Source organism: Hermetia illucens, chromosome 5 (genome assembly GCF_905115235.1).
Source record: "Hermetia illucens chromosome 5, iHerIll2.2.curated.20191125, whole genome shotgun sequence".
In the NCBI taxonomy this organism is placed as follows: domain Eukaryota; kingdom Metazoa; phylum Arthropoda; class Insecta; order Diptera; family Stratiomyidae; genus Hermetia; species Hermetia illucens.
In genome coordinates, this window is record NC_051853.1 from 41,304,278 (window position 1) to 41,328,897 (window position 24,620).

Below are 24,620 nucleotides of genomic sequence, written 5' to 3' on the forward strand. Positions count from 1 at the left end.
TGCAATAAAGTGCAGCACTAAGAACAACTCTAACGAGGGGAGCTCAATTGGAAACCCAGAATTGCGCACTTTTAGAGTGCTTTGAAGAGGTTTGTTCTATTATTTACCCAAACGCGAAAAAATGGTTCCCTGGTGGAACCAAGAGCTGCAAAAACTTAGGAAATCAACCAGAGTACTTACTTCTAAATCGTGCTTGTGAAAACAATAAGAGTGAAGATTGTTTAAACTTCTGAAACTCATAGCGTGAATATAAAAGGCTCGTAAAACCGCGTTCTTTAGAACATGCTGTCACAAAATGCTGTCCTTAGAAAAGATGAATCGGCCTCTCCTTGAAAACCGGATGGAACTTATATGAACTCCATAGTTCTGTATGGCCTCTCTTGGAACTATACCATCCAGAAGGACAAGTAACACAAGTGGGAGGGAGAGAGTTGGCGCTTTCTGCAAACCTTTCGACACGAAAATGTAACAAGGGGAATTGGAATACTGAGGGGGCAGTGATAAAAACGCGAAACCTGATATAATATTTTTTGAGCACTTCAAAGCACTTGCCATGACATCCAACGATGCATGAAAGAGGGTACAGACCACCTAAGGCGACTTCTAAAAAATATTTTTCTAGCATATCTTGTCAACCTCTTGGCAGAAGCCTAAGGTAGTCCTCACACCGCAGCTTGAGAAAGATGACTATTTAAACCCAAAGAATTTTACACAGATCAGCTTAACATCATTCTCAATGAAATGTCTGGAGATACTGTTTTAGCGTCACATGCGGCAAAAGGTGTTTAGGTGCATTCTCTAAATGAATGCCAACACGCTTATCAGCGTGGAAAATCTTGTTAGTCAATCTTCATTCCTCGCTTTCGAAGATAGGGGACGCAACTTTGAAGGTCTAGCACCCACTGGGGGTGTTGGTTGTTAGATTGACTGGTTACTTTTACAAAAATTGATTGGATGCTAACGCAGATATTGCTATGTGCTGAAATAGGCATTTATAGCTACCTAACGACAGAGGCCATGAAACGCTGCCCCGTACGTACTGCAACATCTGCCAATACACACACAAGCTATACCGATGATGCGACTGTGCTAGCTATTGGTCGAAACCCTCGAATAGTTAACAGAAATATATAACCCGCCGTCTATTGACTATAGTTGGTAGATGGTGTCTCAGGCATGGGCTTTGGGTAAATCTAAACAAAACGATGATAGTATTTTTTATAAAAAGGAAGAAGCAAGCCAGCGTCCCTGCAAAGAACTGCATATGCCATGAACATGGCAACTGGCCCAGCTTTAGATGCGTGACTCACTTCGCAGCCCTTTGATACTCGGATATATATTTAGTGCACTGCACTTATTCGTGCGCACTCTAGCTTCTTACCCATCCGAAACGCCCACGAGGACCAATTTCTCACAAGAAAGGTGTGTGCTTATCAAATTTTCCTCGCAGCCTCACACGATGCAGAAGAACATCAACACAATTAATTCATAGGTCATCTTAAAGCCAGAATCAAAATTGAACCACTTCCACTAAATGTTCATCTAAATAATTGAGGTAAATCAAAATTTCAACTTAGTACAGGGAACGTAAGTGAGCGCAATTTCAACCTATAAAAAGGACACTGCGGGACTTTAATTGGATTTTTGAACTTAACACTACTTCTGTACAGTGGCTTCTAAACAACTGCCCAGTTCAGTTAATCCGCTGTCAATCAATCGTTTACCTGCACCGAATAATGTGCAATATGGGCGAGTTTATGAACTGGCAATTTATGAAAAATAGAATTTGAAATTCTTTAACTGAAATAAGAGTACGGAATTTAAGGGTGGTCAAAGGGTAGTATAGGTCCCGGGGCGAAACGTGGATTGGTACCCACGATGGAGCATAAAACCTGGGAAATGCCTGCTGAACCAACACCAACAGCTCTACTACCAAACCCTATCTCCACCTCCACGTGGTGACCGCTGGGAGCTCTTTCTTGACGAAAAGCTGCAGACGGAGAAGAATGAAGGCGAGTCTCCCGCGCCTAAAAACGGGACAAATTGTACCAACTGCTCCTCCAGGTTGGGGGTTGGGTAGGGCTGACAACCCTCCACGGAAAACAACCTGTTACGAAGCCACAACAGGAGCCTCGGATAGGACGGATGTTAAAACGACGGACCCGGCAACGACAAAGGAACAACGATTTGCGCATTTTCTCATGGAACGTGCGCTCCCTGTACAGAGATGAAGCTGATAAGCAGCTAGCCGATACCCTGTCCCAATATAGGGCTGATGTAACAGCGTTGCAAGAGATGCGATGGACAGGGACCGGTTTCCTGGAGAAGAGCCACTACACCATATATTATAGCGGCCATCCAGTGAACCATGTGCTCGGAGTAGGTTTCTTAGTCAGCCAAAAAATGAAACCTGCTGTTATCGGCTTTGAAAGTATAAGCGAACGGCTATGCACTCTGCGCTTGCGAGGCAAGTTTAGAAATATAAGCCTCATAAACGTTCACGCCCCTACAGAGGAGACTGCAGAGTCGGAGAAGGATACCTTCTACGAGGCAGTAGAAAGAACCCTCGAAGCCTGTCCCAGATATGATATCAAAATCATACTTGGGGATTTTAACAGCCAAGTAGGGAAGGAGCCCGTATTCGGGCGATACGTTGGCTCCCATAGCTTACACGAAAAAACAAATGATAACGGACTGCGGACAATTCAATTAGCAGGGTCACACGAAATGGTTGTTGGAAGTACCTGGTTTGCGCGGAAAGAGGTCCACAAACATACGTGGGCCTCTCCAGACGGGACCACTTTCAACCAAATTGACCACGTGTTGATCGAGCGCCGCCACCTCTCAGCCTTGATGAATGTCAGAACATATAGGGGGGCCAATATAGACTCGGATCACTATCTCGTTGGCATGGTGCTCCGAGCTCGAATAACAATACCACCTAGAATCCCCTCTGACAATCAGGTGAGAGTGAACACTGAAGCCATCCACAACACAACCCTCCACGACACCTATAAGAGGGAAATGGATGCCGCAATAACCGCAGTCAATAGAGGACCTGGAGATGAAGCATCAACTAATGATCTTCACAACCACCTGAAGAACGTTATCATGGATACGGCCACAAATATACTTGGCCCCAGCCGCAAAAGGAGTCGGAACGGCTGGTTTGACGATGAATGTAAGCTAGCAACGGAACGGAAGAATGCCGCATACCGAGTAATGTTGCATTCTCAAAGAACGCGGGCACGCGCAGAGACTTATCACGAACTCCGTCGAGCGGAGAAGCGACTTCACAGACGGAAAAAGGAAGCCTGGGAGAACCAACAAGTCTGTGAACTAGAAAAGTACAGGGAGCAACCGCACCAGCGCGGAAGTTTTACCAACAAGTCAGCAGGATAAAGCCTTATACACCTCGATGCTCATCCTGCCGAGACAAAGAGGGAAATCTGATTTCCGACAGAATGGGCATATTAGAGCGATGGGTTGAGTACTTTGATGAGCTACTGAACAACCAGAACATCGGCGAGTTGGAGGTCCCGCCAACTGAAGACGACGGACAAATACTGCCACCACCAAGTTTAGGAGAAACAGTCCGTGCAATTCATCGGCTAAAAAATCATAAGTCGCCAGGAGCCGATGGAATTACAGCCGAATTGGTTAAATATGGAGGCGACTAGTTACACCAAGTGGTTCATCAACTTGTGCTCAAGGTATGGGACAGCGAATCAATGCCTGACGATTGGCAGCGAGGCATAATCTGTCTCATACATAAAAAGGGAGATATCACACAGTGCAGCAATTATAGAGGTATCACGTTGCTGAGTACCATCTATAAGATATTCTCCACTATCTAGCTAGGCCGGATAGCCCCATACGCCCAGAACATCATTGGCCCATACCAAAGAGGCTTCACTCCAGGCAAATCAGCAACAGATCAGATTTTCTCTCTGCGGCAAGCGATGGAAAAACTGTTGGAATATGGACAACAGTTGCACTATCTGTTCATCGACTTTAAAGCCGCCTATGATAGCATAGCCAGGGTAAAACTGTACACGGCCATGAGAGAATTCGGTATCCCGACGAAATTAATAAGGCTAACTAGGCTGACCCTGACCAATGTGCGAGGCCAGATAAAAGCAGCAGGATCACTCTCAAGACCATTCGACATCAACAACGGTCTACGACAAGGGGATGCGCTATCATGCGTCCTCTTTAACCTGGCCCTCGAGAAAGTGATCCGTGATGCTGAGGTGAATGCAAGAGGTACGATCCTCTTCAAGTCCACCCAACTACTGGCCTATGCTGACGATATCGACATCATGGGAAGAACCACCCGAGACGTTCAAACTGCCTTCATCCAGATCGAGCAGGCGGCGCGAGATCTTGGGCTGCACATCAATGAAGGCAAGACAAAATACATGGTGGCAACGTCAGCACCGAAGACGAATCAACCAACAACATCAAACCGCACTGGTCAAACACAAACACGAACAAGAATAAGGATAGGGGAATACAACTTTGAGACCGTTGACAATTTCTCCTATCTAGGGTCGAAAATCACAACCGATAACAACTACGATGATGAAATTCGCGCACGGTTGTTGTCAGCCAACAGAGCCTACTTCAGCTTACAAAGACTGTTCCGCTCGAAACGTCTCACCATAGGGTCAAAGCTCTTACTGTACAAGACTATGATCTTGCCAGTCCTCATGTATTCCTCGGAAACTTGGGTTCTTAGCAAGAAAAATTGCGAACTCTTGGCCGCGTTCGAGAGAAGAATCCTCCGAAAAATTTTTGGCCCCCTACATGAGGATGGACGATTCCGTAGCCTACACAATGACGAAATGTATGAGCGATACCATGACCGTCCGGTTATGGATAAAATCCGGGTCAATAGGTTACGGTGGGCGGGTCACTTAATCCGTATAGAGAGCATGATCCCACCCGGAAAGTCTATAAGGGCAATATCTATGGTAGGAAAAGAAGACGAGGCAGATCCTGCCTAAGATGGAGCGATGGCGTGGGCCAGGACGCCAGACAGCTTTTAGGGATATCGAATTGGTGGACCTCGGCGCAAAACCGGGATGTCTGGAGTTCCTTATTAAGGCAGGCCTAGACCGGATACCGGTTGTTGCGCCGTTGATGATGATGATGAATTTAAGGGAAAGAGAACAGTTAAAAAATAAGCAAAATTAATAAGTTGAAGTATTAAGTATTGTATTTAAATGAAGGGCGGGATAGATTGTGAAAAAAAGAGGGATAATTTTGTAAACTAAAGGAGAAGAAAAATACTAGTATAAAGGGATAATTATACGTTATTGAATGCGGAAAAGGCGAATGAAATAACGCTCCTGTCGCTAAGCAGCAGACACTACAACATATTGGGACATCTGAATCCAGTTTTTATAACGTCTTCTGATTCTCGGATCTACATACATCTGGTAGATAGAAGATATGAAGTTACTCTCGGGCGTAGAAAAATCTGCGATGAATCAGAAGAACAGAAGTATTGTTGTCATTACAACTGACCAAAATTCACTAGCTTGGCGTATGCTCAGAGTAGAAATTCTTTAAGATGATACCATGTAACGAGGAAACGGAATCCTCGGTAAATTTCCTAAGTGAGTGCCCCGGTTTTGGAAGCATTAGACATCAGCTTTTCGGTGCTCCAGATGCAAGGGGAAGCATCACATCCATGAAAGAAAATCCTGCGATACCTAATGGAAGCTGGGATATTCCGTTAGGCGGGGGCGTCGAGTGCAATGAGCCACTACGACCTGAGTTATGTCATGCCACGGAGCACTTAGAAAAGACGAAGAAAGTAATCAGCTGCAATACGCATATGTCAGGCATAAATTCTTAATCCGAATTTTATTTTCAAATTTCTCCAACTTCTCTGGCAATGTCCTTGTTTCATATGTTGGCACGCATATGAATGTGTACATCCTAATAGATTCCAAACACCACCACTTCCCCCATATGTTCTGGATAAGCTTTAATTAACTTGTTGCGGTTCCTGTCTCAAATTGAGTATATTAATTCGTGCAGACGGCAGGGTAGCATTCAGTGCTCAGATAATTGTTCTTAGTATGCACCAGAGCTTCTTCCACCACTTTGTTTACTCGCTGAATAATGTCCCAGGATAAACAAAACAAAGATTCAATTAATTTCGTTGAAGCATCTACACATATGCACGCATGTGTACGAATGTTACATGTGTGAAGGGAAGCACGTACGAGTACTTGCAGTAGAACAATAGATCCTTAACTGAAATTAATTGCCCGAATTATATGCAAATAGGTTTGATTATGGCAATTACCTATTGCGGATAAACGCGCATACATATGTTTCTATTCCATAAAATTGGAATTGCCGTGGTTAAGGATACTATCTGGCTTGGCGGGGAATTAAGGACCGCTTTGCATGTGGTGGTTGAAATCAATCAATACATTGTATGATACTGTCTCTTCGAAGATACTGATAAATCCTATTCCTCATCATTAAGCATCAATAAACGGAAATGATTTGCGCATTGGAGAGAACTCCTACTGTATAAAAGAGGATGGTATGTGGAATTTGACGGTTTGAAGGCCTGAAATTAAAATATAATTTAATAAGCTTCTGATGAAAGCCTTTCAGTAATTATGGCTAGTTTCAAGCTTCTAGATGGAAATATTATACCAAAAAATGAAACCGTGAACGCTCTGATTATAGTAAGGTTCCCAAGCCCCTCCAAAGTATTTCACTCAAACTTAAAGATGATATACCTTGAAAAACAAATATAGTTACTTTCATCCTCTTGCTATCCAAAAGCACAAGATTTCTCTTCTTTCCTTTACTTCTAATTTTTAGTTCCTCTACTCAATTGAATCCTGGATTATTAATATTAAAATTTACTTTTCTAAAATCTTCATTTTAAAAACACATTCTAAAATCTTTCGTAGTTTACTATCTTCCTAAATCGACTAATCCTCAGCTTTTTATTTAGTAGCTGGTTATGCTATTGCTGGCATTATAATCAACTAAATGGACTCTTTAGACATTGGGTAGTTATAGATTGTTGAAATTTGGGATGATCTGCTGTGGGCGGGCTATATACGAATTCACATTGCATGGACGGGTGGCAATACCTAGTCAGTGTATGGGATTGATGTCAGAGGATTTCTCGCCAATAAACAGATGGATTTTGGAAATTTTGAGATGTCGCTCGTGCAGGCCAAGATGGTGTATTATACAAAAGAATAGCGACCCACATTCGACTCTATTATTCGTCTCTTTGGCCGCCATTCCGTCACTGTCATAAGATTTCATTACATACATCCTTTTTGGAAAGTAGCTAACTAAAACAACATTTCGTGCTACATATAACGAAAGTTGTGATAAGGACATAGTGTTTTTTGTTAAGTGTCAAATAGTTCTTTCGGGATGTTACATTCAGATGGAGGAAGAGTTTCGCCACGAAATGAATTGAAGCAACGCAATCGAGCCACCGGCTTCATTATTTACAATGTTGTGCACCTAACCAATACTTTCTGGTATTTTTTTTTGTTTTAGGGTTTTTTCAATTATTTCGTAGCTCCTCTAAAGGTACAATGAGGGATTGGTAAAATCTTGGGTAGACTGTGTCTTTGGACCTATTGGCCCAGGTCAAGGATTAAACCCACAATTACGAAACGTCGCAAGTTCCCACCCAAAGGCGCGGTTTCAAATGAGGAAAATGCTCCCTGATCTGATCGGCTCATACCCAAACGAATGCGTTGGAAATATTGAAGTAACAGTTCTTCTCGATTCCCTTTAAAACGGACCGATCAAACGGATCATTGCGAGTGTGCTGAAGGAATAATTAGAAAATGGGATCTTTCATGTATTTTGAATCTATGACTCAATAATATTAGATAATAGGGTATAATTCTAGTCTATGGCTTCTAACGAGCGGTTTGATCAGCTGAACTTTTTCAGCAAGGGGACGAGTCAATAAGAAGTTCGCCCTATCATGTCGTATTTGGGCATGGAAGTGTATCCACCCGTTTACTAAATTCATTGTATGATGCGTTTGTCGAATTACGTTTTGAGAGTAGACTTGTTATTTTCAGAGTATAGATTGAGAAATACACCCCGGAAGCAGTTCAGAAACAGCAAGTATAGCGCGAATTAACTTAGGTATGCTTTACATTTTTTGGTTTAGTTGGTGCCTACGTTCAATTCGCCCTGTTAGTTACGCCGAAGAGCCCGCAGTGCACCCGGCCGCCAGTTGAACTGAAAGCAACATCCACCGGCAAGCCAAGCGGCATTATTAAGGTCACCATCCACGTACAGTTTGCTTTCTCAGCTACGCAGGCCGCCAGTTGAACTGAAAAACCATCCCCGTACCAGCAAGCCAAGACGCTTCATTAGTTCAACTCAGGATGTGAAAGGCATTGAAATGAAAATTTGAGATATATTTGTGTGTGAGAATTTATAAAAAATATTTACCATCAATGAAGATGTAGATAAAATTCTCGGTCACCTCCTAAATAAACATGTCTGCTCGGTTGGCCGAATCATTTTTGATTGATTCACCGGTTGCCTGAAGAGTCCAAAGTGACAGGCGGAGATGTGCGGCCTATTAATCGTCCCATCACGATTGTGTAAGCACTGCCCTACGGCTTTCCGTCCGCTTTCGAGCAGAGCTCCTTAAAGCATTCCCTCTTGCTTGGCGATGCATTGGACGATTTCGTAGAGGTAGAGCTTTATCAGGTTGATCTAACCACACCTCTATGAAGGTCTGCTCATCCAAAGATTTTGCAGACCAGCCTTAAATCTTTCTCGAAATCGGGCATGATGGGCCTTTGCCCTGTGGCTCGATAGATATCTCAATGAAGATTGCCTGGTGATCGCTGTGGGTGAAGCGTTCGCTGACGCACCACGACATACCACGCGCTAGCGCAGGGCAAACAAAGGCCCGATCTACAACCGAACCTGAGCCCCCTTTCTGAAAAGTGCTTCCATCACTTTGGTTAGCCAAATTTATGCCCATCTGCGCAAAAGCCCCCCACTCTAGGGCCTAAGCATTAAAATCACCAGCAATCATCTTTGTACTTCATCCCCTTGCATCACGAATAAGATTATCAAGCGTTTCCTGGAATTCAGAGAGTGCATACTTGGTGGGGCCTAGCAACTGTATACATATACACCACTTATTTTTCCCCACACAAAACTACTAACTGCCTGACTTGCAGTACATTGTATGGCCTGTCGACTACAAGCCCATATTGCCGCTTCACAAGTCGAATCTGTGATCTATATGCCAACGTGACCGTGGTCTGCTCAAGTAAATCCTGAACGACCCTGCAATGATTGAGGTTTATTTGAATAAACCTCATTTTCTCATTGCAGTGAGCGCCTTCCTAAATTCCGGACATTTACTACTTCCGGCAATATGCCGGTTATCCTGTCCCTCTTTTGCTTCGCACAATAGGCATTTGGAGTCCCTATTGTACTCTCTGGAATATGGCCTTTCCCCTCACAACTTCCGCATCGATGTTATCGATCAATGCTGCTGATGCATACCTTTGCGAAGTGCCCAAACATGAGGCCTTTAAAGCATCTCTTTAGTGAAGTTTGTTCTCTTAAACGCAGACAACTCATCCAATTGGAACTTTTCCGGCCGACAACAACATCTGCGCTGCCTCCGTTGGTACTCGTATTGTGGCCGTTTGAGTATCGCTATAAGCTTTTCGTAAGTCCATAACAGACTCCTCGGTAAATGCTTGCAACTTGAATTGCTCCTTCAGAGCAGTACAAATTTCTGCTTGCGATGTCACTTCATCCAGATCCTCACATAGTATGTAGATCCCATGTTTTTGGACATGCACTGCGGCATACTGCCCAAGTGAGTTTTTCACTTTAGTGCGAAAGTCATCAGTTTTGCCCACGCTGGATCTTTTCAGTGCGATCATGAGGTCCCCTTTCTAGGTTCTTCGGATTCTGTTTACATTTTCGCTCAGATCTATTAGGTCGGGATCAGCTTTGACCTTTCTGAGTATCTCCGCGTAGGACAGATTGCCTTTACTGGAAATAACAATCGCATCACATGGGTCGCTTGTGACATTGTTGGCACAGCAGAGTCCGGGGGATCCTTAGTGTTCTTTTCCTCCATCTGTGATCTATTATAATAATAATAATCGTTGGCGCAACAATCCATATTGGATCAGGGCCTTGAAGTATGTTAGGGCACTTCATGCAAGACCGTAACGGTACACTACAGGATTACAGTACCCTGTAGGAGGCAATGTGGTCAGCATTGCGCTCGCCCAAGATTATTACCCTGATTTGACTCAGGTACTAGCTGAGTCGACTGATATCCGATGTCAAGTCACGATACAAATCCCACTACCACCAGTAAGATGTGAACCGCGACCTTCCGTACCTCAGCCTTGTGTTCTAACCACGCAGCTATCCGGCGATCTATTTTAAAGGACCTTAATAGCCCTCACCACATTCTTTATGGCTTGGTGCACGTTATGCTTGTCTGTCTGTAAGACGAACTTTTCTCAGAAATGGCTATACCAAATGACGCGAAATTTGGTGAAAAGGTGGAAACTGTGAACGCCCACACATGTAGTGAGTGACATCTTTCTATGTTGAGATTAAGGAGGGGGGTTCACTACATGAAAAAAAGGGAGTATTGATTAGTACTTTTCGATGCCGGTCTTATTTTTGACATTTGTTGGAAAGGCGGAGAGTGGGAGGGGTCGAAAATGATGATTTCTTTAACAGACCCATTCTTAGAAAGTACCCAACCCAAAAATCGGAAAAAAAAACATGAAGCTGCCTCTATATCTGCTCAAATTAAGTTAATAATAGTACATTACCATATTTTTGAAGAAATTAAGTAAAAACTCCCCTTTAGTTCATCCTAGAGTTATAAAAATGTGTAGTAATATAAATTTTAGTATGAAGCATGTTATCCCCAATGGTCAAAATCATACTATTACTAACAAAGTTACAGTAGCTCAAAGTTGACTTTACGGTTTAAATTTGCGGGAACTAAATATCATTTGCCAAGATTAGTCTGAATATCGAAGTCGATGGTAAACGACCAAAAGGCAGGCCTAAACAACGGTGGCTTGATACGCTAGATGGGGATTTGAAAGCCTCGAGATTGCACTCAGATCAGGAATTCAATAGAGCCAAATGGCGAAGCCGATCACGACGAGCTGACCCCGCTTGTGAACGGGACAAAGGCTGAAGAAAAAGAAGAAATATCACTATCATAGTGAAGTGAGTACTCTGACATGCTAAATGCATACCCATAACGAGCTACGGACAAATGGGATAGTTCTGCACTCAAATATACTCACAGAAGAAACAAACAAAACGTTTCATACCTGAAGCGCCAAGCTCTCGGCTTCACGACTTGTCCCAATGCATTATAATTGAATGGAAATTTCGTTAATGTAGGTAAAATAGATATCCCTGTTTAAAAACCACTGAAGTCACTTTGACCCCGCACTCATATTGACACAACCCACAGGAGAGATTGCAGTCATATAAACTTTGGAAGCAAAAACATACCCCTAAATGCTGTGTACGATATTGAAACTAGTACAGGTATATAGTATTATGCTCTTAAAGACATTACAGCCATTTAGATAATAATTATTACTATAATATTAGTTTGGGGAAAAAGTAATGTCGTATTTTGTCAATAGATGGCGACACTTACACATATCTTGTGTTGTAGTTAATGCATCGGGTCATACTATATGGTGATTTGAAGACGACAATCTGAGCTTCAGGTGTCTCTTTGACAGTTTTATGATCGTACGTTTCAGTCTCAAGTTATAGCGCACCAAAGATGGAGTCCACCAATGAAGAAATTCGTCATATTTTACGTTTTTACTACCTGAGAGGTAAAACTGCAACGAAGGCGGCCAAAAAAATTTGTGAAGTTCATTGGTCCGATACTGTAACAATTCGCACATCACAGCGTTGGTTCGATCAATTTCGTTCTGGTGTAGTGGATGTCGAAGATACACCCAGTACTGGTAGGCCAATCGTCGTAGAAACCGATAAAATCGTCGAAATCATCCAAGTAGACCGGCATGTGAGCATTCGCTCGATTGGCCAAGAACTGGGTAAGGACCGTAAAACCGTTTGGAACCATTTACAGAAGATTGAATTCCAAAAAAAGCTGGATTTTTGGGTGCCACACGAGTTGAAGGGAAAAAATCTCTTGGACCGAATCAACGCCTGCGATGCACTGCTGAAACGGAACGAATTCGACCCATTTTTGAAGTGGATGGTGACTGGTGATGAGAAGTGGATCACGTACGAAAATCTCAAGCGAAAAAGATCGTGGTCGAAGCGCGGCGAGCCGGCCCAAACCATCGCCAAGCCCGGATTGACGGCCAGGAAGGTTTTGCTGTGTGTTTGGTGGGATTGGAAGGGAGTCATCCACTATGAGCTGCTCAACTATGGCCAGACGCTCAATTCGGTCCTCTACTGTGAGAAACTCGATCGCTTGAAGCAGGCGATTGACCAGAAGCGGGCAGGATTTGTCAATAGGAATGGTGTTCTGTTCCACCAGGACAAAGCTCGGCCTCACAGAGAGCTCGGATGGAATGTCCTATCGCACCCACCGTATAGTCTGGACCTGGCGCCAAGTGATTAGCATCTCTTCCGGTCCATGCAAAATGCTCTTGGTGCTACTAAGTTCGCCTCAAAAGAGTGTTGGGGGATAATGGAGTCACCTTCTAAATGACAACAAGTTTGCGAACAAAACGGCGTATATTTGACTTAAATCGGATAATTCTAAATATGTTAAATAAAGCGTTAAAATTCGATCACAAATACGACATTACTTTTTTCCAAACCCAATAATAAGATCGATTTTCAGACTCCAGGAGTCATTTTGATCCCAGAGGACAGACGAAAAAATCTCTGACAATAGACTCCTAGTTTAAGGGATTCCATTATGGTATCTTCAATTTAACCGAACTGAGATAGTAGCAGAGGTAGGAAGTGTACTAAAATTTAAAAAGAAGATAGCATGCATCATTTATTTGGCGGAGTTATTTTATGCATGGATACTGGTACTATGTATCATATTGATCAGCTGGAGAAGATAAGGCCACGTATGAACAAAATTGTTCTTTTTCTCAGAATAAAATTAAATGTTCACCCAAGAGTTGACTCTATTTCAAAGCGATGTATGTAAGTAGGTGCTTCTGTAGGTGATGTGCTTATGAAACACATAAAATATTCATTTAGTTGTTTACTAGTAAATAAAGTTTAACCACTTGATTTATCAACATACCACATACATATGTCCGTACTATCGCTATTATCGCATTAAGTCAAACACAAGAAGCTCCACTACCGCAGTGTATGTGCACACTTGCTTAGAAGATATCCATACGGTCCAATTTATCTAGACGTAATGTTACTAACAAACAGCGTAGCTACCCAACAAATATGCTAACGAAATAACCATTTCAAACACTTTTGCATGTCACGTCGACTACGGCCCAATGGGGGGAAGAACAAATTCGTCGTGGACGGACATTTATCTGGCAGTTGCGCACAATAATAAATAAACAAAAACAAACATTTTTACGTAAACATCTTCCCCTGATACTGCCCGGCTATTTAGGATAGGTGGTTTCTGAGAGAAGTGTTACCACTTTTGTGAGGCACAGTTACTGGGATTTTTATCGAAGTTAGTAAGCTCTGTGATCAGTACGTTCCCTATCTAAGTATTGCTAATCATCCATAGGTTTCTGAACAATATTTTCCAGAAATCAAATCAAGAATTTCGTAACTACCTTTCTTACTTTTATTTATCAGTTGACCACCCAAATATAGTTTGATTGGTCCAAATTAAGGGCCAAGATATTTAAGGAGACTTAACAAATTCACTACTCTGTCAACATGTACCATTGTTTTAAAGAGTATCATTCAAATCGAATCAAATTCCAATATGGCTACTTCAGTTTTTTTTTCAATTCATGTCACCCTAAAACCCGAAGTGTAATTATTACTCTTGAAAGAAAATAAAACCTTATTAAAATCGATATAATGTCTGTCTGTCCGATACTACGGAGTTTTGCTGCATAAAGTGCTCATTCATAGTGGGCTTGTAAATGTCGTCCATTTATTTCACACGCAAGGTAACAACACTGTTAGTTATTAGCCCCCGAAGATTCAAATGTTCTCATGTTTGCAACCAACAATAATAACGTCGAAACGTGCCGGGCTCCTACTGACGAATGCCCCATGCGTCACGTCTCCACAACTGATAGCCGATAATTGTGATTGTTCGTCTGTCTCGTTCTTCGCAACGGGGCACTTCGGCTTCCGCCAGAGTGAAAGAACATTGTCTGGGAACATGTTTAAACGAGTTCCATGCACAAACATCCGAAAATGCGCGAGCACCACCGACCGGCAAACATTTTCCCTGGTGATAACGTCAAGGCTTTGTTGTTATTAGAAACAAGTAAAATGGATTCTGTGTTTGTTATATTGGCATGGACGGTGCAACATAGCGGAGAGACGAGCGGTAGCGAAGCTTCCCCCTAGCGTACCCCGTACTCCCCTTCCGCTCTTCCACGAGGCGAACTGGTGATGTTATAGCACGAAATCTCGTCATCATGTTTGTTGTTTGCTGATTTCTGTTTGTTTTTGGCTCTGTGTGAGTGTTTGTTTTAGCACAGACCGACAGACATTGACTTTGGACGAACATTTTCTAGCCGTCGTGCATAGTTTCTAGCCATGTAAGTGAAAGGCATAGTCGCTGTAGTCCAGTTCGATATTCGCGCCAAGCTTTTTGTTCCAATATTCAGATCAACAAAATTTGGTTAAACGCAATATCTGCACATGTACGACTGTTGAAGAGCAAATAACGTACGAAATATGGAGTGGTGTCGCGAAAAAGTGATTTGTTTGATACGTTTGTTTGAGGAGCGTCCATGTTTGTGGGACAAAACGCACAAGTTCTACCGCGATAGGGACGCTAAAAATGCCGCCATGTTGGAAATATCCGAACAGTTGAATCTGTCCTGTATTGAAGTGGAACGGAAGTTGAATACGCTATTGACACAGTATCGGCGCGAAAAACATGTTCAACGGAAAATGGAATCGGCGGGTTGCTTGGTGAAGAAGCCGTGGTTCGGTTACAATTTGCTCAAATTTCTGGAGAATGCAGATAACAAGTATTTCAATAAATGGACACTGAACGTATGTAAAGTTTATTAATATTGTCCACACGATATATGTATGTACTCCTATTTCTTAGTTCACTTACGTATAGTCTTTGTTTCTGGGAGCATTCGTAAAATGAGAGTCCGAATTTTCGTCATCCTATGTAGTAAGTTTTAAATGATTTTATGTGCACACAAATATGTACATAAATGATAATCACTTTAAAATTGAAAATGACTTCAGTTAAACTCCGGAATTCTGGTAATGACGAGTAGCAAGGGTACATGAATTAGCAAGTCTATACGAATTGCGAAAGAATAGGTTTTTAGAGGTTTGCCACAAGCGGCTCGACATTGGCACCTATGCATTTTCGGAACCAGAAAGTTCTCTTCAATTAAGTACATTTGTAGGATAGACGTAGTGTTGTTATACCAGGGTGCGGCAGCATAACTTCCTTTTTTCAAAACTCAATAAAAATTATTCTATGCATCGGAAAATATTTATTTATTTTTTATAATGTAGGTACATGTCTAAAGTTTTTATTTACATTGTTTTGAAGATCTAATCTGTTAGGTGACGTCCCCCATTCTCCATACATTGCGTAAAACGATTTCTGGCGTTTGTCATAACTCTTGTTAGCATAGCAGGTGTTATGTTGGCAATTTCTTCTTGGATGTTGTCTTCAAATTTTGTAGGGTTCTTGAACGCTTCACATAAACACGGGATTTCAAAAAACCCCATAGAAAAAAATCACAAGGGGACAGATCGGGAGAGCGTTCCGGCCATTCCAAATCGCCTCTAATTGAGATAAGGCGCTCTGGAAAGTGTTCCCTCAAAACAGCCACCGATGCTCTTGAAGTGTGTGCTGTTGCACTGTCTTGTTGGAACCAAGTGTCCCCCAAATCCAAATTTTCTAGCCATGGGAAAAAAAATTCTGTGGCATGTTTACATACCGGTCCGAATTCACTGTCACTGTAACCTCATTTTCCTCAAAAAACCAGGGACCAATAATTCCAGCTGAGGAAATTGCACACCACACTGTGACTTTGGGTGAATGCAAAGGCTTTTGATGCAATTCTCGAGGGTTGGTGTCAGCCCAGTAGCGCATGTTTTGTTTGTTAACCGACCCACACAAATGAAAATGGGCTTCATCGCTAAAAAAAAACAATAGCACCCTCGGGAACAACATCAAGAAGAGGCTCACACGCGTTCATCCGAGAATTGAAGTCACGTTCTGAAAGTTCCTGCACTATCGACGTCTTATAGGGATGAAAATGAAGATCATTACGAAGAATTCTTCTCACAGAACGATCGGATAGTCCAAGGGCAGATGCGTGTTTGCGCGCAGAACGCCGTGGCGATCGCAATATTGACGCTCTCACTGCTTCAATGTTCTCAGGTGATCTAACGGGCCGAGGGACTCCAGTTCTTCCTTTTATCGCACTTGCAGTTTGTCTGAATGTAGTGACCCATGTAACAATTGATTTGCGGTCTGAGACGGGAGCCAACGGGGCTAAATTAAAGCGATTCCGAAATGCACGCTGTGTTGCAATAATCGAACATCCGCTTGAAAAGTAAACCTTAACGGCAAAGGCACGCTCCTTACTATTCCAACGTATGATGCCGACTGAACCGTGTCGGGACAAAACTTTACAGTATCCCCTCTTGAACGAGACCATTAGCACTCCGCTATGACATCAACTAACTGAATGGCGCGCATTTTAAAAAAGGAAGTTATGCTGCCGCACCCTGTATATTTTTTTTTTAAAAAAGGCAAGGGTTAAATTTTAGACGACACCTCCTAAGGGATTGGGGGGAGGATACGTTGTAGTTGTAAACTCGTGACGGTTGCTCCCCTCTTAAAAATCGTTTGATTTTTCAAACCTACCTTTGGCTACCAGGAAGGGAAGAGGTATAAGGGTTGATTGAATTATCAAGCAGAGTTGATTTTTATTGTCAACCACGGGGACAGAACGTTACTTCATTACGGGATACATATTGGCTACTAATGTCCATTCAAGTTCACCTGTGTGCACAACCCCCTAAAATGCTTTCTGACACGCACTTGCACTCTATATGGCAATTAATTTGGGAATGCTGGCTGATTTTTTGATACTTCGGTACCTCATACGACATTTACTCGCATTCCACAAATGGCGCCCAACGTGGGTCCTGTTGGTAAGGATTTTATGATCTATTGATTTAGCTAATCGCACTTCGATCGCAAGACTTGAGTTGTTTATTTTTTCCGAATACAATTTTGCGACCTAGCCGGCAACGGCTTTCATCTCGTAAATATCCTATTTGTAGAAATCTACCAAATATTTCACCTCAACTGCCTATCGGTGCAGATCAGTGCAAATGTGAACATCAACCATAGAATCTTTGCAGAAACTTTGACCTGAAATGGATATTGTATTCCCGAGATTACCTACAATCCCTTGTAAAATTCATTTTTCCACCCACCTTCGTACCTTCGAAGAAACTTTTTGGAATAATTAAAGTGTGTTCGCGTTTTTTTAGCGAAAAGGTTTATGGAATATGCTCAATGAAATAATCACTACTAGCGACGGAGACGATATTACGTTTTAATTACTAAAATTTTTCGGAAATCCGATCACCAGGATAGGGAACTAATTTTCGATTAATTTAAAGGAGTTTTCCTATGTGACCCTCGATATTTAAAACTTTTTTTTGGAGTAATCTTTTCAATCTTTTTATACGTTATTATTCGGGTTTTGTATTATGATACAAAAAATTCAATTGATGAATTTGATAATTTTTCGTACTTGATTTTTCCACCGTCCATGTAGACTCCTCTAAAAAAGGTGCTTTTTTTGGTGGGAAACACATGTCCATTTGTAGTAATCTGAATTCAAAAATTCAAACGTATGCTTATTCTGCATACTTGTCTCTATCATCCGAACCACGGTTCTTATTTGACCTTGCTATTTACTAAAGTGGCAGAATTGTCAAGCATAATCTTTAAAAATTGGGTCAATTTTTTATTGAAAATCCAGAATAAAGATAAGAAATTATCAACGAAAATGCATAATTTTGATTTGGTTTACAAGAAGTTCAGCTCAATCGGTTGACCAAAATTTTAGTTATGCTTTGCACAAATTAAAAAAATGTGGTTTTGAGAAAATGCGTTTAAAGTTTTGGTTTCGCAGGTACATCAACATGTTCTTTGTTCTTTTATTCGTTTTAGGTAGGTTGGTAGGTATCAGTGGTCACTCCAAGGAGCCCACCAATTAGTACTGTGGTATGCCATTGTGATGCTACAAACTCCTAAGACCGTGACAGCTGTGATAAGACCAAGGAGGCAGAGTCCAGCCGCCTCAGATCTTCAGAGCCAATCTGCAGCATTCACGGAGGAAACCAGCTCCCTCACCCTGCAGTTAGAGATCCCTCTGAAGTCCATAACCTGGCTCTCGTTAGAGCTGGACAATCGCAAAGGAAGTGCCTGAGGGTTTCTCCCTCTTCTCTGCAGTTTCAGCAATATGAATTGTAGAGTAAGCCGAGTCTGGTTGCAGCCCGCCGTAATTTTGTTTGCATTTGCACGTGTCGGGCACAGGAGCAATCAGGTTTTGTTATAGGTGGGCCAATTGCTCCTTGGCTTGGCAGTGGTAGTGAGTCCTCGCCATCTGAAGTCTGATTCAGCCCTTGACAATCGCCAGCGGGATACAGGCTGTGCCCACCGAAGGACTGCCAAGAGCAGAACCGCGCCTGCCAAGCCCGTGAGCTCGGTTATTGTCGAAATAGTTTAGGCCATACACATATCGTAGGGCGCAGCGTTTTTAATTTTATACGGAAAATTGAATTTGGGAAAGATTTCGACAAGATGAGTGCTGCATTTCCTCTCAGTAGAGAAGATTGTGTGATTAACTCTGAGGCTGCTTGGGCGCTCTCCATTGAAAATTTGATGTGTTCCTGAATCAATGCGCTACTATTGACAAACAAGCTGGGAAACCGGAAGCTTGACGCTTCAGTTCAGGTATAAAAGGTTTTGTGTTTCCCTATGTGAGGAGCATAACGTAGTTCTCCATTGGCTTATAGCATTGACCCGAGATATTTAAATCGCTCGGTTCTGGGCAGGTTACTGCCATTGCCAGAACTCAGCGATTTAAATATCTCGAGTCAATGCTATCAGCCAATGGAGAACTGCATAATGAAATTGTTTCACGCATTAATGCAACCTGGATGAAGTGGCATTCCCCAACTGGTATTCTTTGTGATCGACGTATCAGCGCACGCCCCAAATCTAAAATTTACTGCAATGTCGTCTGTCTGCCGCTCTCTATAGTTCTGAGTGTTGGCCGACTATAAAGGACAATGAACAGCGTCTTGCGGTAATGGGGACGAAGAGGTTGCATTGCACTGGTGGCGTGACACGTTTTGATTACGTCTGAAATGAGAATATCCGCGATCGATATGGGTTTGCACCGATCGTGGAAAAACTGCAAGAGAGGCGTTTTCGATGGTGTGGTCACGTAATTCGCGCTAACGAGAATTCAACAACCAGTATTGGTCAGAACATCGAATGCAATGGTAAGCAACTAAAAAGCCGGCCAAAAAAATGGTGGCTTGATACGCTGGATGGGGTTTTAAAGGTCTCGAGATTACATCCTGATCAGGCATTTTATAAAATAAAATGACGAAACCGATCACCACGAGCCGACCCCGCTTGTGAACTGAACGCTGAAGAAAAAGAAAAGGATGTGAGGAGCAACGAGTGCACGACAGCTCGGTGTAATATAGCTAAAAATTCCATTGCCCTCTATTTTCTAGAAAGCGATTTAAATAAATTATTTGATGGAAAGCCCTGTGTTGATGATGGTCAAGCTCATACGCTTCATAAAATTTTCGAATCTCCCCTTTGCATGTATGGGGAGCCCCCTTTAAACTGCACCCAAATGTATGCCACTTGGTGTATGCGTGGGATTTCATAGCTCCCATCTGTCCGCCAAATTTCGTTCGGATCGGTTTAGCCGTTTTGGAGAAAAATGCGTGTGACAGACAGACAGACAGACATTGAATCGATTTTAATAAGGTTTTGTTTTACACAAAACGTTAAAAATGGATATACTATATTCCAGAGATAAACTAGCAGTTAGAACAGTGGCTTTTCAGGGCAAACGGGCTTCGATGAAGGCAAAAATGGTATGGTTTGAATTAGGAGGTTGTTTCTTAGCCGAAGTTTTAGCCAATAAAACGGACAAATCTCTTTCGAGGCAATCTTTCATTTTAAGAATGGAATGTTATGGCCACAGTTTCCTGAAATAACGTATACCGTATACCGTTGTCATTAACACCTAATGGGGCATATTAGCAACACACGCTGCAATGCGCTCTTTCCAAGACCTCCTGAGAGACTTGCAATAATCTCCCACTTTCTGAGGAATATGTCTCCCGGGTGAAACCCTTGTTGGCCATCCTACAATTCGTCTCCACTGTTCTGCACTATGTGATTTTAAGCCCCTCGCTCTCGACGAATTGTATCAGGGAGTACCCAGATGCAGCGACAGAAACGAAGGTCTGGAACTTTTGAATAATATTGGTAGTCTTGCTACTCATGCTACTCATTGCTACTCATATATTGTAGTATAGAGCAGGCAGAAGAAACGCACACTAGAGGTGGAAGTTGATCAACGCCCTCGATGTTCTGCCCATTAAGGCAAATAAAAAAAGTGTAATGGCGTCAGATAGAGAGCCTTGATTTTGTTGGTGTTTGTCGTCAGTCTAACTCTCTTTTTCTAAATTCAGAGCCATTTGGTGAGAGAAGAAGCAAACGCCATCAGTCTAGTAGAGGTGTTTAAGGAAAGATGTCATGTTCCCTCCTCCGGATAGAAAACATCAAGAACCTCACCAATAACAAGAAATAATAATATAGACGCCAGGATATAACCGCGGTTAAGTGCTTTTTGAACGTTAAATTCCTTAATAACTTTACCTCAATGCAGCATATGAAACTGTCACTCTCATAATAGGTGTTAGTTTCACTAGGATTCTCCTCTGGACAGATCATTCCAGATAAACTTTCGAAACTTTTCGAAATCAATGAAGAGCAGATGAAACGGAAATTTAAACCTTGGACACTGTTTCACAATAATCCGAAAGGTGTGAATGTGGTCAGTGAAGGAGAATCCGAAAAGAAAACCGGACTACCCTCCCCAATCAAGCTATAAAGGGTTCCTTGATAAGTTTCTAGGTTGTTTTGGCTATTATCTTTGCAATGGCAGATAGGATTCAAACACTTCTCCGATTGTCGCACTCAACGCCAATGGAATTTTTCGGATCTTAGCGATCATCCCCTTTTTGTACTCTCTAGAAAAAGTTTCGAATTCAATTTACGATTGAGTTTAGCCAGCGGCTTTCCTCGGCTTCAGCGTATTGGTGGCAAAAATGATTTCTCTTTTGTTTGCATCATCCATATACGCAGACGTGACTAGCTATTCCATCTAAAAGAGGCTTGATCTCCTTTAAATGTTATACGGCTGATAAAAATGGTGAAGTTTTTTTTCCAGAGTTATCGACAGTTTGCGGTCAACTGCATGTTCTGTTGCGATGCAGTATAGGGTTCTTCTGTTTCCCTGCCCAGCATAGTAATAAATTTATTTTTGTTATGGCACAAACTATGCCGCACTTCTCAGTATTTCGCGCGAAATAAGAATAAGAGCGCGCCACGCTCGTCAATATTCATAGCAATCCATTGACTACTCAACCCCTTATGTGTATTGGTCCACCTTCATAATTCCACAGTCAGCTTATCAAACCCGGCAATGATTTATTCCTGATCTGCCCTAGAACGAAAGTGGATACTGTTCTCCAGGGGTTCAACTCATGTTCTTACCGCCTTTCAAAAAAACACCAAGACTGCAATCCCATGAATGGCCAACTCCTCATTTGAAAAAACACATCTCCCATCACCGAAAATTTCATTCACAACCATCGAATCGTAACTCCTCACTATCCATCTAATTGCTCACAAGTTCAACAATACATAGCGTAACAATAATGAATAAATATTTCTATGCTGAAGAGGAAGTTAATTTTAATAAATGTGGATTCAGTTGTGGAGTAAGTACAAGGGAATTATGGCTTTTGTGTACGAAATACTTCTTAATAACGATATAGACGTCTTTTTAGCATTCCACGTCTCCTTCTTCTCCCGATAGTTCATTATTATAATCGGTGGCGGTGCAAACTGGAATCATTCATCATAAACAGCCAGCTTCCGACAAAATATTGGGAAAAAATTTTAAATTTATCCGACTAGGTTTATTATGCTTTCCTCGTATCTGTGTTGTCTGTTGCACCTGTTCGCCTCAAAGTCCGGGCGGAGGAGAAGAAAAACTATATTATCGGCCGAGATTTTTCTGAGGAAATTGTAACAGACAACCACCTCCGGTGTTCCAAAAAACAGAACACAAAAGGCAATGTGGTTCAGACCCAAGAAACCAAAAATGGGGAAAATGTGAAATGGGTGCAAGTTTTCTTTTTTTTTGCCCACGAGCCTTATTCGAAGAAAGTGTTTGCCAGGTTGCCAAACCGAGAAAGGCTCATTTGCATCAAATGAAGGGGCTCTTCGGCAGAATAGTGAGTCATGTTGCACGACAACGTCTATTCCTGGCCATAACCACGGCAGGTCGTTTGTGAACTTGAAACCGGAAGCTTGCAAAATTTCACTGTTCTGCTGCACGTAAGTCTGGAATGACCCACTCGTCACAATGGAATTTTCGGCCCTTTTTAGGTATTCACTACCATTGCTGACTTCTGATCAACACATACACGGATGTGAGGCCCGTACGCCAACGACGTTTTTCAATCAAAATTATATCAGAGCAGTGGGCCCCGATAAGAAGATGCAGACTTGTGCTAACGGGAGCTTCGCCCTTTCGAGTGGCAATGTGGGTCATTGTCCATTTTCTGATACAGAAGGACATGAAAGTCCTGGGGGTTTAACGTGAGTACCTGCCGTGAAGGCATAATCCCGCGGTCCTCTTCGGACACGGATTGATTTTGGGACCACAATCAGAGCCCTGCCATGCAAGCACAGCGGTCCTGGTCTATACTGAGTGCAGGCTCAGCATTCATACCAGTGGATGCGAGGCCTATCTAACACCTCTGCCGCAACTAAGGGGTACGGCACCCGAGTTGTACAGCGCAACTCCACGCTCGAGTTCCGAGGGGCTCTGCCCGCGATGTAGGCATAACCACAACCACCATGAAACTCCCACTAGGGGGCCAACCGCAAATAACTGGGCCGAGAACACATCCTCCAAGAATTCTCCTGAAGCATATGCTCTCAGAGGGCCATCCCGGTTCCCATGGTACCAGATAACCTCCGGTGAGGTTTCGTGGCAGAGCCACTTCAGATGAGTTCCTTGCAGACTCGGGTCTGATCGCCCTCCTCGAGTACGGATACAGAGGGACAGAGAGAATATTGTCATGGAACAATTCTGACTTTATATAGGTGTTGCTGTAGTTGCATTTCCAGATTTTTGATTCTCGGCCGAAATCTTCTTGCTTTCTTTTGTAAATCCAAAGTAAAGGTCTTCAATTCGATAACAATGCATTTGCCTAATAATGCACAATCAAAAAACACTTTTTTTTCTATTTTTTATTATAACATTCATTACAATTTCATTCTTTGTCTAATGTAAGTAGCCTAACCATTTAAATCCTTTAAAATTAACGAGTGAATGTTCCTCTAATTTCCTTTCAGAAATCCGAAAATCTACCCAATACTGACATCGAGTCCTTACAACGAGTTCTGTTTAATACAGAAGGAATTAACACAGTTCTTCAACAGCCATCACAAGACGAAGAATCCTTACCAAATGCAACGGAACCTGAAATTGTTGTTGAGCAAACAGCACCAGAAACATTCCCGCGTCCCATCAGAGAACGTGAACGGGGGCAAAAAAGACGAAGACATTCCCCAGATAGAACTAGTATTAGAATCAATCAAGCATACCGCATCCTGCGAACAGCTTTCAAACAATCACAACAAAGGGATGATTTGAAAATATTTGCCGAGGGAGTCGAGAGTCGTTTACGAAACATCAAAGACAGGAAGAAAGTATGTATTTTGAAACATCAGATTGAGACTCTGTTATTTACCGCTGAAATGGAAGAATTGGCCCACGCTTCAATGTCAGCCGCGGCTTTTGGACTAGACGGGCAATCGGTGATTTGTAAGTCGAATATCGCACCAAAGACAGATGAAAATTCTAAAGCTTCATAAGTTGAGAGAAAATTGTTGTGTGATAAAATGTTTTGTTGTGTTAAAGATAATAAAGTGATTATTGCTGTTTGATGCGAACGTTTTTATTGATTTTATGTCCTTTCATAAGAGACTTAGACACTATTGTGTTTTGAATTTCAAATATTAGCAATAAATAAATGTTGTATCTACTTCAAAGGAAGTG

General features: G+C 42.2%; 2 protein-coding genes across 2 annotated transcripts in view; one reads left to right on the forward strand and one right to left on the reverse strand.

Annotated features, from left to right (window-relative positions):
- LOC119656560 (cation-independent mannose-6-phosphate receptor) overlaps window positions 1–24,620 on the reverse strand; it is a 532,053-nt gene that overhangs the window by 27,050 nt on the left and 480,383 nt on the right. The gene's annotated exons all lie outside the window — the stretch shown is intronic.
- On the forward strand, window positions 14,528–24,506 carry LOC119656563. Its single transcript, XM_038062945.1, has 2 exons — window positions 14,528–15,222; window positions 23,915–24,506. Exons 1-2 carry the CDS (start codon window positions 14,899–14,901, stop codon window positions 24,434–24,436), a joined length of 846 nt encoding a protein of 281 aa, XP_037918873.1. The 5' UTR covers window positions 14,528–14,898; the 3' UTR covers window positions 24,437–24,506.

What these genes read in the sequence shown, in the direction of transcription:
- LOC119656563 (XM_038062945.1), top strand. Translation starts at nt 14,899, where the DNA reads ATGGAGTGGTGTCGCGAAAAAGTGATTTGTTTGATACGTTTGTTTGAG. An exon ending in TCAATAAATGGACACTGAAC is followed by an intron (nt 15,223 to 23,914) that starts GTATGTAAAGTT and finishes ATTTCCTTTCAG; the next exon opens with AAATCCGAAAATCTACCCAA.